Source organism: Schistocerca gregaria, chromosome 2, assembly GCF_023897955.1.
Source record: "Schistocerca gregaria isolate iqSchGreg1 chromosome 2, iqSchGreg1.2, whole genome shotgun sequence".
NCBI lineage: Eukaryota > Metazoa > Arthropoda > Insecta > Orthoptera > Acrididae > Schistocerca > Schistocerca gregaria.
Genome location: NC_064921.1, coordinates 416,666,391 through 416,685,816, shown reverse-complemented (window position 1 = coordinate 416,685,816; position 19,426 = coordinate 416,666,391). Strand labels below are relative to the sequence as shown.

Genomic DNA, 19,426 nt, shown 5'->3' with positions numbered 1-19,426 from the left:
ATGTGTCGTAGGTGAGATAAAAGGTTGGACAAACTTGCTATAGAAGGTAGGAGTGGAGCATGGTGTCGGGGATTGGGACGGAGGGAGGGGGTGCAACGAGGACATTCAGTATGCATGTGTGTGTCTGTGTTTTTTGTTTATTTGTTTCCTTGTCTCTTTCACTTCTTTTGTAGTATGTTATGAACTGGTGGGAATACTGTACTCCTGCTGTTGCTTTTTTATACACAGCTCCCTGCAATGGAACTCTATTTTTCGTCCTCAAGGAACTATCAGGCAACACCAACCTGCAAACACACACACAAACAAACATACATACGAAACTGAATAATTAAACAAAACCCATAGACCTTCAGCTACTTAGATGCACACAGACACACACACACACACACAAACACACACACAAAATGCAAATACACCTCACAAAAATTCAAACCTCCCGCCCATAAAACATTCAGCTGTTTCACTGACCTCTATCTTGTATTTGTAGTTTGTAAACGGTGATATTGAAAGTCACGTTGTGCAGTTTTTCGTATTAAGATTATTGGGAACCAGAACAAATAAGGGAAACGTACTACAAAGATACAAACATGCACTCTTCCTCATACAATTAATTAACGCTAGGGCTAAGCACAAAATACCCAGCCGTACAATTTCTAAATAAATAACTTTTCTGCATTATGCTCTATACGATTACAGATGAAAAACTGTGAAAGAAAAAAAGTATAATGCAAAACATAAAAAAACATGGAAACCACAGCATGTGGTAACAATCTATAGTCTTAGACATAAAAACTGACCGAAGGCCGGCCGTCACTGAACCTAAGTCCGAGTCGTTCACTTACGGTGGCCAATAAAACCGACCACCCCTGACAACATCAAGTCCAGCCATCTACACAATCTGGCAACACTGTAAGATGCGAAAATGTCAAAAGGAACTATTGTCTTCTTCCGATATCTTCTTAGTGTGTGTGAGCGCATGGTCTAGTGATTATGGCACGGTAGCTCAGCGTATTCGGTCAGAGGGCTTAACTACCCTCTGTAAATAAAAAAAGAAACTGAGTGAACGGATCAACAAACAACCTGAATGGGTGTCATCGGACGTCCACCACGAACAGTACAGTACAAAATGACGTTAAGAAATGGTAGACCTTGTGCATTCTAAACTTGTAGTCGCATGTTCGCGGCCGACTCTGTCTCTTTTTTTTTTTTTTTTTTTTTTTTCATGCTTCAGTCCTCGTCTAAAGTTATCAGTTTGATTTCACATAGAAAATAATTCGCTTCATACCCCGCCGGCCGCGATGGTCGAGCGGTTCTAGGCGCTTCAGTCCAGAACTGAACGGCTGCTTTGGTCGCAGGTTCGAATCCTGCCTCGGGCATGGATGTGTGTGATTTCCTTAGGTTAGTTACGTTTAAGTAGTTCTAAGTCTCGGGGACTGACGACCTCAGATGTTAAGTACCTTAGTGCTTAGAGCGATTTTAACCATTTGAGCTTCATACTGTACCCACTAGTAATAACAAATATACTCCCAGGAACAATTCCGCAGGACAGCTCGTGCTGCGTCGCGATCAGAACTGCTTACGATCGAGCGGTTCCTCGCACTGCAGCGGCTACCGGCCTCCTGAAATCGGGCGCCGCGCAGCCCAGGTGAACGCGGTGCGACGTTGTCAGTGTGTGTATCAACTGTCACTTTCGAATTTGAAGTTCTAGTTATCATTTTGCAGTTAAACATTGGATTTTGCCCAGGCCAACTTGAAAATCATGAACTACTGTTAAGCGTTGTAAAATGTGGGTCGCAAGTGGAAAGAGCTGTAAATCTTCATCACAGTAGTCACTTTTGGTATAATAGAGGGGTGAATGTAGAGGACGCAACTCGAAAGATTTGAACTGTTTGTGGAGAGAGTGCTTTTGGGAAAAATGCGTCAGAAAAAGATCGTTCAACAAAAGATCGTTCTGGCATGAATGACTTTCCACATTAACGAAGTCTAGATTACTGATATAAGTGATGGATTACCACTTAACCATCACGCGACATTTGCATTCAACAGGCAACTTTCAGAACTCTGGTGTACGAGTACTGCATGCTCTAATTCGAAACAACAAAAATCAACGGGATGATTATTATTGCAGTTTTACTTGGACGTCATCACGTCGCTCATTGAGCGTTCCTATGCAAGACTGTTGCTGGTGGCGATTTATGATGCCTTTATCGCCAACATCCTAAGACGAAATGCTATCAAAAGACGTAAAATCGAGCAAAGAGTACTGTGAACATAATGTTTTCCGTCTGTTAGCTCCAAAAGTGCGTTTTGCACTACGAATTCTTTCCCAAGAGTGTGTCCATCACAGCCGGAATTTGTTGCCAGCAAATGAGACACCTTTCGGTCGCAGTGTAAGAAAATCGACAGACAAAACTACATCACGTGTGCCACTGCATGATAACGGACTCCGTTATTCTCAGAAACAAAACTATCGAGGATATTAATGGGAAAGTCATCTCACAGGATCTTTTATTGACAGGGAAGTCATGTCTCAGGCAATCGTCCCTCTAATCGCATACTCGTAAAATTTTACCTTTCCCTCTCTTTATGGATCAACCGTCAAGGCAATTCATTTATAGATGAAAATACTCTTCAAACTACACTCGTTCAGTAACATTGTTAAAATCAGCAGTTTCTACAGTGGTATAATTCGTAAACTACTTTAGCATTCTCACATCGTTGCAATAAGCGGCAGAAAAGCGGCTGTGAAGCACCAATTAATAATGCAGTCAGAATTAACGAAATCTGACAAACTCCATTTGTCATCTACTGATTTTGAAAAACTACTTTTTTCATCCTCACAGCATCGCAGTATGAACTCAAGGAATTCGTAGGATTCCTATAATTAATTTCGTTATGATCGTTTTCAACGACAACAGAGGAGGAGCAAAACCATCTGACTTGAAATATACTTTTCCAGTGGGATTTGAATCTTTGGCTGCAGTTGCAATGGCACATCCAGTGAGGTATCAAGAATATGAACATTCACTCATTGCTGTAGTACCGGCTAGGGTAGAAGAAAAATGTTTCCCACCATGTAAATGATGAGAGACAATGTAATTAACTCATAAAGTAACAACTCGCAAAAGTATATTTCCCAATTCGCTGTCACTTTTTAAACTTGAATTGTTCAGAAAATTAAAACTATATCTAGTGAAATGAGTAGGTTACTGCAGCTCCAGTCCGTTTCGGACATGTCTGAAAGAACAGACACTACGAATCAAAACAGACAGGCTTCTTAATCAATTAAATATCGAAGGACAGATGTCCAGACTGTCTCTCGGCTTTGAAATACAGCTACGTTGGCAGATGAAAATTTGTGCCAGACCAGGAACTAGCCCGGATTCATGGTGTCATTTCTTTCGGACATATCCGAAAGAACAGATACCACACATATATGCATATACAGGGTGTTTCAGGAGGAATATCAGATATTCTAGCAGGTGGTAGTATACAAGAACTCCATTAAAAAAATTCCACATAAATGTGTGCACTTTTATTTAGTACAGTGATACAGCTGTTAGTACGTAACCCTATCCGCCCGCTGTGGCAGAGCGGTTCTAGGCGCTTCAGTCCGGAACCTCGCGGCTGCTACAGTCGCAGGTTCGAATCCTGCCTCGGGCATGAATGTGTGTGATGTCCTTATGTCTAAACAGGCCGTATCGGGCGGAAAAGTGGGATTGGACGACCCCGTGTGTCCTGTGAGAGTGACGACCAATGTATGTTCGACAGTATACACCCCAGTCCATTCCACAGGGGCCGTCAACTGGGGGAGGTTTCTCGGTTTCCTGATGGTGCAAAAACTGTGAGAAGGAGACTGAAAGATCATGGATTTTTATGCCGAAGAGCTGCTATGAAGTAACGCTGGACGGGTTATCAGAAGATCGACTGTATGGCTTTTGCGGAAGAGATATCGAGTTTCACTCGAGCAGAGTCATATTTTCTGACGAGGAAATATTTTCTTCCTTTACTAATACTCCGGTTCAGGTGAGATATTAATAGAATTATTGTATATAATATCTTAAATGAAATTGTTTTCGATAGAAATGACATAACGATATTTTAATGCAAAATAGTTCTTGTTTTGTCGTAAAATTTGTTTGGTATCGCCTTTATTACAAATGTTGTTTTGTTGAATTCGTCAGCGTTTTTATTAACATATAGAGGTTTTTGATATTGTAGGTGTTCCGGCCACGGGGAGAGCATTTCAGTCACAAATATGTTGTGGGAAGAGAGTGAAGTGGACGCTTTTCTGCTAGCGTTTGAGGGTACATCTCGACTCGGGCAGCAGGGCCCCTATTGCATATTGAGGGGAACCTCAACGGAGAGGCGTATGTTAAAATTTTAGAACATATAATGAAGCCACGCGCTGAGCTGCTGTACCCTCAAGGAGACATCTATTTCCTGCAGATATGAACAACAAGCAGCATGAAAGCTGTTTCATAGTTGGCAAATTCTGATTCACTCTTTTCCTATGGCCTACAATTTATCGAAGAAACCATTATATTCCGTCGTTGGTAGTCTCTTGATGTTGCCGATATCGTTGTTGCATTTTGTTCTGGTCATGATGTCCTGAAAGTAGAGATTCCTCTTCGCCCTCGTAGCCCCTAGTCGCACACGTTCTCCGTAAATACATTGATGAGGATAATGATGTATATAAAGATGTATTAAATGATTTGCATCTTGCTTCTGTTTATTTTCTCCATACGCCTTTCTTTGCGTCTCGTAGTGCTTTCAGATTTTTGATTGTTTCCATCCATATTGTCATAGTCACTGTAAACTACCGTCGCTTCCAGAAAGTTCTCTGCTTGATTCCACAGAGTTATAGAGATGTAAATCCCGTACAGATTATTTTGCATTGCATTTGTGTATTACCTCTTTGATGTGTTTAATTGTTGAAATGTCTTGGCTATAAATGCTAGCTTTGTTATTACGATTCTTCTATTCACTGTTATCGTTAACTAAAGGACACATTCAATGTAGATGAAGAGTTCGACATGATTAACTTTTAGTACCCACTGCTGCGTTGATCTCATTAGTAATTTCCTTCGTTGCCGTCCATTCTATGGTCTGCTTAATGAGATGTTACTTTGACTCTTCTCTTTCATAATGCGTTGGAGGGCACCTGAATGGTCATTTTTATTTTCTGAATTTTCTACTGCTACTACTACTATTATTATCATTATTAACTTATTTTCATTGTTTAGACACATACAGGATTACATAAAGCAAATTATGATCTGTTGCTGTTATTTTTCTTGTTCTTCGAGAGTTCTTTCATCATCTCGCTGTGTTTAGCGCGGCGTCCTTCTGTTCATTCTGTCCTAGATATGTTGAGTTTATCTTCTGGTACTGTTTCCCAACGGTGTGTTTTATGTCTGAAGACTTTTCGGTCGTCGATGTCTGCGGGTGTGATGGTGGCATTTTTGAGATCAATTTGGACTTGTTTGATCGAGACTTGCAGCTTTTAGTTTCCGTATATACATCAACATTTTCCTTGTTAGTAGGCTGTCATCTAATCTCGTGATGTGACTGTAGAAATTCAGTCGTCGTTTGCGGAAATCTGTTTCCATGTTGGAGTATTTTTCTATCACAGTGTGTGGTTTTAGACGATATCTTTCATCTGTGAGTTTTAGTCCATGGATTTTTCGCATGATTTTTCTTTCAGCTTTCTTGATATTCTCCAGGTCTCCTTTGTAAATCAAGTTTAGGGTTTCACTGGCATAGAGTGTTTCACGTTTGATAACAATCGTGTAGTCTCGAATTTTGGTTTTGAAACTCAAGCATTTCTTGTTGTAAATGCCCGCGGTTTTTCCACATGCTTCCCGCATTTTCAGTTTGCGTTTTTTTTTTTTTTTTGCGCTAATATTTCTGTACCTGTTGGTTCAATGTTTTCATCTAAGTATTTAAAGTAGTTGACTTGTTTATTGTGCCATATTCTGTGATCAAATTTTGTGTTTTGTGGCCATGAATTCGGTTTTAGAGAAAGAAATTTGTAGTCCAACTTTCTCGGCACATTCTTTGAGGACCTCGATTTGATGAATTGCTGTTTGTTCATCTCCGTAAAGGGTTGTAAGATCGTCAGCAAAGGCTAGGCGTGTGACGTCGATGTTATGCTGCTGTCTTCCTGGCCTGGTGGGTCTCCAGATGTTTCTGTTTCTCACTTCTTTTTCCCATTCTTTGACGTCTTTATCTAGGGCGACGTTGGAAAATAATGGGGAGAGGCCATGGCCCTGCCGGCGCCAGTCTTAATGGAAAAGTGTTGTGAGATTTCTCCTTTGAATTAGACTTTGGAAGTTGTGTCTGTTAGGTTTGTTGGATGCGACGTTGTGTTTTGGGGTCGAGATTAATTTCATCGAATACATTAAAAAGGGATTGTCGGTCGATGGAGTCGTAGGCTTTCCTGAAGTCGACAAATGTGCAAATGGTTGAAATACTTCTTATGGCTAGTATTTTCAGTGTGGATTTCACGTTGAAAATTTTTGTTCTGTGGCAACAAACCTGTGTGGGCTGAACCCCGCATGTCATTCACCAGTTAGGCGTTCTATGTGTTCTTGTGCGCGTTGTAAGAGGCACGCGGAGACGATTTTATAAGGGACTGAAAGGAGAGAAATTCACATCAGATTTGTCTCGTGTTTTGTGGAGTGGGTGGATCAGTGCACATTTCCAGTCATCTGGGAGCTTTTCACTTCGCCAGATTTCATTAATGATCTGTGTGATTTCCTGTAGTGATCGTGGTCTAAGACTTTTCAGTAGTTCTGCTATGATTCCGTCTTCTCCTGACGATTTTTCCGTTCTTGAGTTTTTTGATGTGGTGCTGGATTTCTTCTTGTATCGGTGGATCGGCATCGGGTTTTGTGTATCTTCGGGATATATGTGGGAATCGTTCGGGTGGTTCGGGGTAGTTAACGAGATCGGAAACGTAGTATGCCAATTCTTCACAGTTTTTTTTTGTTAGTGACGGCGAGTTTTCCATTTTGTTTCTTGAAGGTCAAATTTTGTGGTGAGTAACATTTAATTTTGTCTGCGAAAGTTCTAAGGGTCTGCTGTTGTAGTTTCTGAAATTGTTCTCAACTGATTTCTGCTGTACGGTGACGTAGCTGCATTTGGTTTTTCTGATAGTTCTGTTTGTCTGTTTGCGGGTTTCTAGGAAGTGTTGTAGGGTTCCTGTCGATATGTTGCTGTTGTGTATTTGGAAGGTGAGTCGGCAATTGATGATGGCTCGATCGCATCTGAAGTCCAAAAATGGGTGTTTTGCCTTTTTTTAAGTGGGGTTAGTTCTTTGACTTTCCTAATAATTTTGGTCCAGAAGACAGTTCAGTTGTTCGGCGGTTCTTTTTCCCATTCTGCTGTGATATTGGTTTCTTGAATTTTGGGAGTGTCGAATTTTTGAATGCAGAGATTTTTGAGGTGAATTCTCTTCGAAGAGAACTTCACCTTAACGCGACTGAGTTAGTAGTGTGAGTCAAAGTTCGCGCCTCGTCGAACTTGAATATCGTGAATGATTCTGTAGTTGGCGTAGGAGATGGCAACGTGGTCGATCTGGTATTCACCAAGGTGCTGGATCAGGGATTTCCAGGTTTTCTGTTTTTCTGGTTTCTTCCTAAAGTGGATAAACATCATTTTGAGGTTGAAGCGTTGTTGGCAAATGTCAATCAGAAGTGTTCCGTTGGTGTTAGTGTTTTTGTGTGCTGAATTTTTACCGATAATATTTTTCTATAAGCATTTTCCTGTCCCAAATTGAGCGTTGAAGCCCCCCCCCCCCAATTAGGATATTCATCATCTTGATGAATTCTGCTCGTGGTTTCTTCCAGTGTGTTCCAGAATTTTTCGACATTTTCGGGCTTTTTCTTATTTTCGATGTTGGTGGGGGCATTGTGTATTGGTGAGTGTATACTTTTTAGTGGCGCTCTGCGCATAGTCATGAGTCGGTTGTTGGTGATTGTGATTTCTTTAACAGAGTTGATGATGCATCTGTGTACGAGAAATGCCATGCCGAAGATTGATGCGCATTTCGCTGGCTGTTGTTGTGTTTTGCTCTTTAAGATGCCATAGTTTCCGTAATGCAAGGTTTCATTGTTTCTTGAGAAGCAAGAATGAGAACTTCTTGTTGGTCTATTTCTTATGGGAGATTATGTAGTTTTCCTGTTTGGATCAATGTATTGATATTTACTGTTCCAATGAATGTTTTCTCTTGTAGGGAAATTTACCAGAGATCTCCAATATTCTTTGCTGTGCTAGCCTGGACTCGTCAGAATCCGAAAGCCCAGTTGTACGTCTCTCGACGGGCGGGTTGTGTGCCACCTGGAGTAAAGGTGAATTTACTTGCAAATGTTCGCGTTTGTTGGTGTTTCATTAGTTTGGCCTGAATGATACCAGGACCGGATAGGACCAGAGGTTGTTGAAGCCCTTGGAACCAAATGTTTTCATCCGAGCTCATTGAGCTAGCAGACGCTGACCAGAGTTCCGGTGCTCGTGACTTTCACTCACACGTGTCTGGATTGTGGGTTCAAAGTGCTGAATAGCTATTGAGGTCTGTGTTAGTATTTGACCCACTCCCAGTATTTGACTTCCTCGGTACCACCCATATCTGGGAGGCTTTCCCCTATCTGCCACCTGGGGAGGCGCCCGATCGAGGACCTAACAACCTCACACGGGATTATTATCATTATCATCATCATTATTATTATTATTGCATCAGCAAATTCGACCTGGTGTATCTTTCCACCACTGAAACAGATGTGTTTTGTTCGATTCAATGTTTGCATTACATAAATATAGGTTATAATTACGTTACATTGCTGCTAGTAGACATATGCCTCACTTTTTCTTAGACTTCTTTTTCTTAGACAGTTGCTACCTGTTACTCCACCAAAGTAATTTATCTGTGCAGCATTGTTGCAATACAGACGTTCAAATTATCCGATTTCAATAGTTTCAGTTCGATACCAGGTCCTACTAATCGGATTCAGCCAGTCAGTCTTAATGTAGACTTCTGACTACGACTCTCATCATATGATAGATTCGGTAAACGACATTCCTAATTGGACTGTTGAATCTAGATCACTTACCTATGACAAGGTCTGAATTTACGCGTATCAGCGATTCAATTCGAGGTTAAACACATAAAAGGGACTGAGAATATACAGGCGGACGTCCTCAGCCGTATGTTCACCGAACACCCACCTGATGATCGCGTCCAAGGAACGAAGGAAGGCGATCTTAGTTAGGTCGTGTTAGGCGAGATCCCTCATTTGTTTGGTGATGTTGCCGAGCATCAGCATCAGGGCCCCACTTGGGGACCGGTGAGGGAACGCCTGTCGCCTGGGGAATCTTTGGATGGATACGTTATCACGAAAGGCATTTTGTGTAAAAGGGTGGGGTGTGATAAGGAGTAGATCTGTCTACCAGCCACAATGGTGCGTCCAGTTTTCCATTACATTCACGATTCGTTGATTGGCGGGCACTTAGGAACCTATAAGACCTTGCAAAAAATTATGGAGCATTTGACTTGGCCATCTCTAGACCGGGGCGTTCGAGAGATGGTTTCCCGGTGTCGCTTGCGTCGTGTGGCAAAACCTAAGAAAGCTCTTCAACAGGGTTTCCTGAGTTCTGACGCGAATCCTGCCCCATGCACAAACTTTATACCGATTATGTGGGGCCCTTACCTCGCACCAAGAGAGGCCATCGGTACGTACTGGTTATTATTGATGAGTTTTCGACGTTTACCTGGCTTCTTCCGAGACGTAATGTAACACCTGCTACCACTGTCTCGCAGTTATTAGTGTTTTTGGGCCCCCTAAGGAAATCGTTAGTGGTAATTCCCGGCCATTCTTTCGGCTCCCTTTAAAGCTTTATGTTTTCAAAACTGTGTCAAGCACGTGACCATTACGCTGTAGTACCCGCAGGGCTCTTTTGCCAGGAGGGTCCATCGTAATCTCAAATCCGCATTGATTATTTTCCATCATAAGACGCCCAGTAATTGGAATTCTAGTCTGCCTTAGTTTCGCCTTTAATACCGCCAGCCATGAGGCTTTGAAGACTTCTGCTGCCTCCTGGATATTTGCTTATCCTGTTAATTCCACCCTTTCGAACTTATGTGGAATTCAAGACCTAATCCCTGCGGGTATTACCCCTCAGATTGTCAAGGAAAACTGGAATCGTGCCAGGCGCAGTATTCTCAGGGCCCACAACGAACAGGTTGAACGCTACAACCGTAATCGGACATTCTTTAGGGGTAAACCTAATTATCCTAGCCAAGTTAAGTTTGGTTTGACCGGTAGTAGGGTTACACCCGGGTTTATGTTTGAGGGGGGAGCTTCAGCCGTGCGCAACTCGTGTTCATGACGTTTATTGCTTGACATCTTGTCAATGAGGTTATGGCATCTCGTTTCTTATTCGATCTACTGCCGTCACTAAGTTGCCGGCTTACCTGCCCATGAGTAGCAACAGCGGTGCTTATCAATACGAGTACTGTGGTACTATCTTTGGATCGACCGCTAGTATTCCTGGGTCGTTGTTTGGAGTGGAGAGTTGCGAACGGACATCAGGTCGGTTGCGAGCGAACCAGCGAGAAGGTCCGTGCAGTGCGAAGGCAAGCCGGGGCAACCGGCGGCGTGCTGCCACCGCCGTATCGAGGAGGGGCGGCGGCGATAGCGACGACTTCGTTGGACACCGGACCCTGGACGTTTAAGTTGAGTGAAGACTTAACTGCTAATGAAACCTCTTCTATTCTGAGATCTAGCCTTTGGTTGGTGGATTGTTGCTCCTAGGGCCGCTGAGCCTGGCGGCAACGATTCAAGTGTTTTTAGGTGGTGAAATATTGCAGCCGTCGTTCTCTATTTGTTATTCATCATTGCATTTAGTACTATTCTTATTAGTGAAGTATTTTCTGCCTTATGGCCGCTAACGCGCCAGTTACCTACCCTGGAGGTTAGCGTTCTTTTCCGGCAGTGTACCTTTCCTCGTCGTGTTGATGCTGTAAGACACAGCGTGTAGTTCTATAGCCTCTTGTATTGTACTGTGCAATTTTTTTTTTTTTGGGAAATCTACCTTGGTTCTAGTGTTGGGGTGTTTTCTGAAGAGTTATTGCTGTCTGTCTCTTCGCCCTTGCCTAAAAATATTCCACCGTTGTACCGGTGATCGGACGTTAGTCGGATTGGTTAGTCAGTCGGTCTGCGCTTAAGCTTACCCTAATGTGCGTTGCCTTCCTGTTACATGGGTACAACTCTTGGCTGCCTGTCTCACCTTACCTTATGTTTCATTTACCCTCCCAGGACGACCCTTGGAACACATGCTGTGAACCTTGTCCTGATTCCTTAGATTGTGATGTTTGTTTGTAAGAATTTTTTTGTAATTTTCTAAATATTGTTGGTGTGGCCTTCAGCCTAGCAATAATTTCACTTCTTTGGTGATAAGCCCTTCAGCTAGTAAGCTTTTTCTTTTAGCAAACTTGTTTTCAAAGCAAGGGGTGTATTTTAAAAGTGCTATTTGGAATCGTTTCCTGACTTCTAATTCAGGCCTACAGCCGTTTGTTGTTTGAGGTTACTGTTGGCGGCCTTCAGCCCTAAAATTATGGAATTTTTTTTCTGTGTTAGGCCTTCAGCCGTCACACAGTCAACTGTGTTGTTTTAAGAGATTGTTTTGAACTTTTATTTTCTTTGAATAAAGTTTACGTATTTGTTGTGCAACCGAGAGTAATTGATTACTGTCCCATCCACAGTCGTAGCCGTATCCTGCCCCATCCTGAGAATCCAGCTCTCAAATGGCCTAAGGCCGAAATTGTAATCGTGATATAAAGAAAGTGTTACAGACACAGACGTAAATATGATGTCTTTTAACGAGTTGTAGACCAGAGTAGAGAAATGGCGGACAGCACCGTCGGCTGTTTCCTACGGCGATGGTACTGGAAAGACGGTACAATGCTACGACCAAATTCCTAAGTCCTTGTAGCAACTATGTAGAGAAGCAGCTGGAAGGCGTAGCTAACTTCCATATAATTATTCTTTTTAATTTCGCAGTAGTTTTTCGGTTCGCGACTAACTGGACATTAATTCCGAATAGTCATCGTAAAAGTTAATATCATACAGAAGCGTGTCTGTACACTACTTATAAATAAGTCACTTGCTGACGTATACTACGCTGAAGGTCCTATAGAACATAAAGAGGACGCTGCGGTTGCAGAGACAAGGAGTAGCCTTTTCAAAGAAGATGGAGACCCGAATTATCCTGAAGCAGGAGTCAATGACTTATTCCTCTTCGACTGAGTAAAGAAACAACTGCGTGGGAGGCATTTGCACAGTGGTAACAAAGTGATTTTCGCTATGGGATGCTTCGTAAACGGCAAACTGCAAGTTGCTACTAGTCTTCGTTGGAAAAAAAACAGCCGATTTGAAAGATGAACATGTAGAATTGAACCACATCTACAGCTCGATATTTCCGAGGTGATATCTGAGACTTCATAACTAGCCATTGTAGTTAACTTGGCCCTAGAAGAAGCGGCATAGAAACAAAAGTGTTGAGTGTAATAGGAATAAATAAATGAAAAGATTGGCCTTTTGGCTGCCTTGGACGTGTATAAAATTCCTTCTCAGGGGACGTGTATACGCGCGTCTCTTGGGACTTCTTACAGTGCTACTGGCGTTTGTATGCATCCTGAGCCGCAAAACTCGCACTGCTGCGCACTTACTTCTGCGTGTCCGGGAACAAAAAAAGTTTCGAGGATTTGTAATAAAATGTAGTGCCTCCTTGAGTGCTATCATTTGCAAAAAAATTCTGCTCGATATCTGGAATGATGTATGCAATATGTCGATTTTTATGACCATGTAATTTGTGGTGTATAAGGACGGGAATGTGTGCGTTTTGCAGGACTATCTGTCTCATATAAGAATCAATAGCTCGAGAACGAAATGAGATATCGTTCTGTTCTTAATTTCAAATAAAGTATCATTGCCGTGTCCACATTTCATTCACTGCAACGTATGAGATAAAATCAGCTCTAAGCAAAGTTTATGCAATTTTTAGAGGAATTTGAAATATATAATCACATTCTCAGTAAACATGACTGCTCACAGAATGATCAACAAGAATTAAAAAATCAAATGTATCTTCAAAATATAATATAACTCCTATAATTTAAATGATAAAAATAATAATTTATTGATAGAGAGGAAGTTTTTCATTACCATCTCTCAGACCCACAAAATTAAACTACTAATTGCAAAAATTATCTGTAATTTGAAGAAATATCTTTGAACTGTCGTACATGTGTACACATATCACGTTTTTTGGCACATCAAACCAGCAGCCAATGTACACAAAGTATCCCCTATCTTTTATTTTGTTCAGTTCACTGATCAGCACGGGTTGTAAAAAAAATCAAACCTGTGTCTTTCAATATGTAAAGGAGGGCATTTCAAGTATCGAGTACAATGTATATAGCATACATAAATGTAAAACTATGTAATCACGAAGAATTTTGTTATATTTTAGGACACAACTCTAGAACTTACAGAGAAGTCAACGCTACAATCTGACTATGGAGTCAGGTCCAAATCCAGTTATTGATTGGCGACTCCATGGCGTGTTCTGTGCACCACGACCAAATAGTGCATAAAATTGGAAGAAAATCAGCATTGGCCGTATTTTGCTGTTTTATTGTCAGCAAAATCGATTTTCGGCCACCTAGTGACCATCCTCAGTGCTGTAATATACAATTAAAATTGGTAGGCACTGGTATCAAGCTGTAACCAAAAGCTTAGAGCGATCACATAAACTCCACACTAACATTGTGGTTATAGCTTGATACCATATTTGCCTACCAATTTTAATTGTATATTACAGCACTGAGGATGGTCACTAAGTGACCGAAAATAGATTTTGCACACAGTAAAACAACAAAATACGGCCAATGCTGATTTTCCTTCCAAATCCAGTTGTTGTTGTTGTTGTCTTCAGTCCTGAGACTGGTTTGATGCAGCTCTCCATGCTACTCTATCCTGTGCAAGCTGCTTCATCTCCCTGTACCTACTGCAACCTACATCCTTCTGAATCTGCTTAGTGTACTCATCTCTCGGTCTCCCTCTACGATTTTTACCACGCTGCCCTCCAATGCTAAATTTGTGATCCCTTGATGCCTCAAAACATGTCCTACCAACCGATCCCTTCTTCTAGTCAAGTTGTGCCACAAACTTCTTTTCTCCCCAATCCTATTCAATACCTCCTCATTATTTACGTGATCTATCCACCTTATCTTCAGTATGCTTCTGTAGCACCACATTTCGAAAGCTTCTATTCTCTTCTTGTCCAAACTAGTTATCGTCCATGTTTCACTTCCGTACATGGCTACACTCCAAACAAATACTTTCAGAAACGACTTCCTGATACATAAATCTATATTGGATGTTAACAAATTTCTCTTCTTCAGAAACGCTTTCCTTGCCATTGCCAGTCTACATTTTATATCCTCTCTACTTCGACCATCATCAGTTATTTTACTTCCTAAATAGCAAAACTCCTTTACTACTTTAAGTGTCTCATTTCCTAATCTAATTCCCTCAGCATCACCCGATTTACTTTGACTACATTCCATTATCCCCGTTTTGTTTTTGTTGATGTTCATCTTATATCCTCCTTTCAAGACACTGTCCATTCCGTTCAACTGCTCTTCCAAATCCTTTGCCGTCTCTGACAGAATTACAATGTCATCGGCGAACCTCAAAGTTTTTACTTCTTCTCCATGAATTTTAATACCTACTCCAAATTTTTCTTTTGTTTCCTTTAGTGCTTGCTCAATATACAGATTGAATAACATCGGGGAGAGGCTACAACCCTGTCTCACTCCTTTCCCAACCACTGCTTCCCTTTCATGCCCCTCGACTCTTATGACTGCCACCTGGTTTCTGTACAAATTGTAAATAGCCTTTCGCTCCCTGTATTTTACCCCTGCCACCTTTAGAGTTTGAAAGAGAGTACTCCAGTCAACATTGTCAAAAGTCTACAAATGCTAGAAACGTAGGTTTGCCTTTTCTTAATCTTTCTTCTAAGATAAGTCGTAAGGTCAGTATTGCCTCACGTGTTCCAACATTTCTACGGAATCCAAACTGATCCTCCCCGAGGTCCGCATCTACCAGTTTTTCCATTCGTCTGTAAAGAATTCGCGTTACTATTTTGAAGCTGTGACTTATTAAACTGATAGTTCGGTAATTTTCACATCTGTCAGCACCTGCTTTCTTTGGGATTGGAATTATTATATTCTTCTTGAAGTCTGAGGGTATTTCGCCTGTCTCATACATCTTGCTCACCAGCTGGTAGAGTTTTCTCATGACTGGCTCTCCCAAGGCCGTCAGTAGTTCTAATGGAATGTTGTCTACTCCGGGGGCCTTATTTCGACTCAGGTCTTTCAGTGCTCTGTCAAACTCTTCACGCAGTATCGTAACTCCCATTTCGTCTTCATCTACATTTCCATTTCCATAATATTGTCCTCAAGTACATCGCCCTTGTATAAACCTTCTATATACTCCTTCCACCTTTCTGCCTTCCCTTCTTTGCTTAGAATTGGGTTGCCATCTGAGCTCTTGATATTCGTACACGTGGTTCTCTTCTTTCCAAAGGTCTCTTTAATTTTCCTGTAGCCAGTATCTATCTTACCCCTAGCGAGAAAAGCTTCTACATCCTTACATTTGTCCTCATAGCCATCCCTGCTTAGCCATTTTGCACTTCCTGTCGATCTCATTTTTGAGACGTTTGTATTCCTTTTTGCCTGCTTCATTTACTGCATTTTTATATTTTCTCCTTTCATCAATTAATTTCAATATTTCTTCTGTTACCCAAGGATTTCTAGCACCCTCGTCTTTTTACCTACTTTATCCTCTGCTGACTTCATCCCTCAGAGCTACCCATCCTTCTTCTACTGTATTTCTTTCCCCTATTCCTGCCAATTGTTCCCTTATGCTCTCCCTGAAACTCTGTACAACCTCTGGTTCTTTCAGTTTATCCAGGTCCCATCTCCAGGGTTCTTCCATGTATGCAGCCTTCTTTCATGATTCTTGAACCAAGTGTTACCTATGATTAAGTTGTGCTCTGTGCAAAATTCTACTAGGCGGCTTCCTCTTTCATTTCTTAGCCCCAATCCATATTCACCTACTATGTTTCCTTCTCTCCCTTTTCCTACACTCGGATTCCAGTCACCCATTACTATTAAATTTTCGTCTCCCTTCACTATCTGAATAATTTCTTTTATTTCATCGTACATTTCTTCAATTTCTTCGTCATCTGCAGAGCTAGTTGGCTTATAAACTTGTACTACTGGAGTAAGTGTGGGTTTCGTATCTATCTTGGCCACAATAATGCGTTCACTATGCTGTTTGTAGTAGCTTACCCGCATTCCTATTTTCCTATTCATTATTAAACCTACTCCTGCATTACCCCTATTTGATTTTTTGTTTATAACCCTGTAGTCACCTGACCAGAAGTCTTGTTCCTCCTGCCACCGAACTTCACTAATTCCCACTATATCTAACTTTAACCTATCCATTTCCCTTTTTAAATTTTCTAACCTACCTGCCCGATTAAGGGATCTGACATTCCATGCTCCGATCCGTAGAACGCCAGTTTTCTTTCTCCTGATAACGACATCCTCTTGAGTAGTCCCCGCCCGGAGATCCGAATGGGGGACTATTTTACCTCCGGAATATTTTACCCAAGAGGACGCCATCATCATTTAATCATACAGTAAAGCTGAATAACCTCGGGAAAAATTACGGCTGTAGTTTCCCCTTGCTTTCAGCCGTTCTCAGTACAAGCACAGCAAGGCCGTTTTGGTTAATGTTGCAAGGCCAGATCAGTCAATCATCCAGACTGTTGCCCCTGCAACTACTGAAAAGGCTGCTGCCCCTCTTCAGGAACCACACGTTTGTCTGGCCTCTCGACAGATACCCCTCCGTTGTGGTTGCACCTACGGTACGGCCATCTGTATCGCTGAGGCACGCAAGCCTCCCCACCAACGGCAAGGTCCATGGTTCATGGCGGGGGGGGGGCTAATCCAGTTATGCTACAATATTTCCAACAGCGCAGTTTACGACATCAGCTGCGGTGTTCTCCAAACAAAGTGGATAAAGTAATGTGTCTGTGAAATCCTTTTTTTTTTTTTTTTACTTTTGCAAACTCTTTATAATTTCGTGCAGTGTTTTACTTAATTTGATGCAGCGCTGTAAGTATGATGCATAATGAAAAGAAATTCAGTTCCCTGTCGAACGAAGGTACCAGACTGTAAGGTGTGCAAAAATCAATTTTTTTCACCGAATGGTTTCCTTAAAATCAGGCCTGATAATTTCCTTAAAATCAGGTGATAAGTATCAGCGCAGGCACCAGAATTTGGCGAGCAGTACAGGCACAACAAAAGCCTGTATATCGCGGGATGTAGAGAGGACGTCTGTAGAGTAGTGAAATGGTTACTGACTGAAAAGAACAGGGAAACTTAATGTGAAGAGTCTGCACAACCGAAAGTGAGTGGCGCTTTTACTCAGTGCGGCTTTACCCGTGAGACAGTTAAAATGCTTTCTGACCTTTACTGCATTGACATAGCACTGTGCGCCGGTGTTGACAGCGCTGGCGCTGGGCAGCTTCTTGCAGGCGAGTGCTGAGATCGTGTAGGCGGTTCCGTCTACGCTGAAGACGGTGCCAGAGACGCAGGTGGCATTCAGAGTCTGCGCGTCGATCAGCTTGAACCCGGAGTCAGGACAGGCGAACAGCAGCTGCGTGCCCTCGCTGACCACGATGTCGCCGCGTGCGTCCGGCGCCAGGAAGCTGCTCAGGTCCTTGTCTGCGTTTCGGTTGAGCAGCAGCGGTTGAGGCGACGGAAAATTCGGAGAGTTTACGTTCACCGAGCACTCTGCGGAAAGACGTGCATAGGTGGTCAGTGTCAGCTACCAGTCGCTAAACTGGCACGACCAATTGCTGCTAGTCTACAGGATGTTACAAAAAGGTACGACCAAACTTTCAGGAAATATTCCTCACACACAAATAAAGAAAAGATGTTATGTGGACATGTGTCCGGAAACGCTTAATTTCCATGTTAGATGTTATGTGGACATGTGTCCGGAAACGCTTAATTTCCATGTTAGAGCTCATTTTAGTTTCGTCAGTATGTACTGTACTTCCTCGATTCACCGCCAGTTGGCCCAATTGAAAGAAGGTAATGTTGTCTTCGGTGCTTGTGTTGAGATGCGACTCATTGCTCTACAGTACTAGCATCAAGCACATCAGTACGTAGCATCAACAGGTTAGTGTTCATCACGAACGTGGTTTTGCAGTCTGTGCAATGTTTACAAATGCTTAGTTGCCAGATGCCCATTTGATGTATGGATTAGCACGGAGCAATAGCCGTGGCGCGGTACGTTTGTATCGAGACAGATTTCCAGAACGAAGGTGCCCCGACAGGAAGACGTTCGAAGCAATTGATCGGCGTCTTAGGGAGCACGGAAACTTCCAGCCTATGAGTCGCGACTGGAGAAGACTTAGAACGACGAGGGCAACTGCAATGGACGAGGCAATTCTTCATGCAGTTGACGATAACCCTAATATCAGCGTCAGAGAAGTTGCTACCGTACAAGGTAACGTTGACCACGTCACTGTATGGAGAGTGCTACGGGAGAACCAGTTGTTTCCGTACCATGTACAGCGTGTTTAGGCACTATCAGCAGCTGATTGGCCTCCACGGGTACACTTCTGCGAATGGTTCACGCAACAATGTGTCAATCCTCATTTCAGTGCAAATGTTCTCTTTACGGATGAGGCTTCATTTCAACGTGATCAAATTGTAAATTTTCACAATCAACATGTGTGGGCTGACGAGAAACCGCACGCAATTGTGCAGTCACGTCATCAACACAGATTTTCTGTGAACGTTTGGGCAGGCATTGTTGGTGATGTCTTGATTGGGTCCCATGTTCTTCCACCTACGCTCAATGAAGCACGTTATCATGATTTCATACTGGATACTCTACCTGTGCTGCTAGAACATGTGCCTCTACAAGTACGACACAACATGTGGTTCATGAACGATGGAGCTCCTGCACATTTCAGTCGAAGTGTTCGTACGCTTCTCAACAACAGATTCGGTGACCGATGGATTGGTAGAGGCGGACCAATTCCATGGCCTCCAAGCTCTCCTGACCTCAACCCTCTTGGCTTTCATTTATGGGGGCATTTGAAAACTCTTGTCTACGCGACACCGGTACCAAATGTAGAGACTCTTCGTGCTCGTATTGTGGACGGCTGTGATACAACACGCCATTCTCCAGGGCTGCATCAGCGCATTAGGGATTCTATGCGACGGAGGGTGGATGCATGTATCCTCGCTAACGGAGGACATTTTGAACATTTCCTG

General features: G+C 42.4%; 1 protein-coding gene across 2 annotated transcripts in view; it reads right to left on the bottom strand.

Annotated features, from left to right (window-relative positions):
• The window catches only part of LOC126323728 (uncharacterized), a 104,703-nt gene that overhangs the window by 3,529 nt on the left and 81,748 nt on the right, over positions 1–19,426 (bottom strand). For both annotated transcript variants that reach the window (XM_049994739.1, XM_049994731.1), the window contains exon 2: positions 17,604–17,929. In XM_049994739.1, the coding sequence (XP_049850696.1) occupies positions 17,604–17,929 (326 nt within the window). The remainder of the gene's footprint in view (positions 1–17,603; positions 17,930–19,426) is intronic.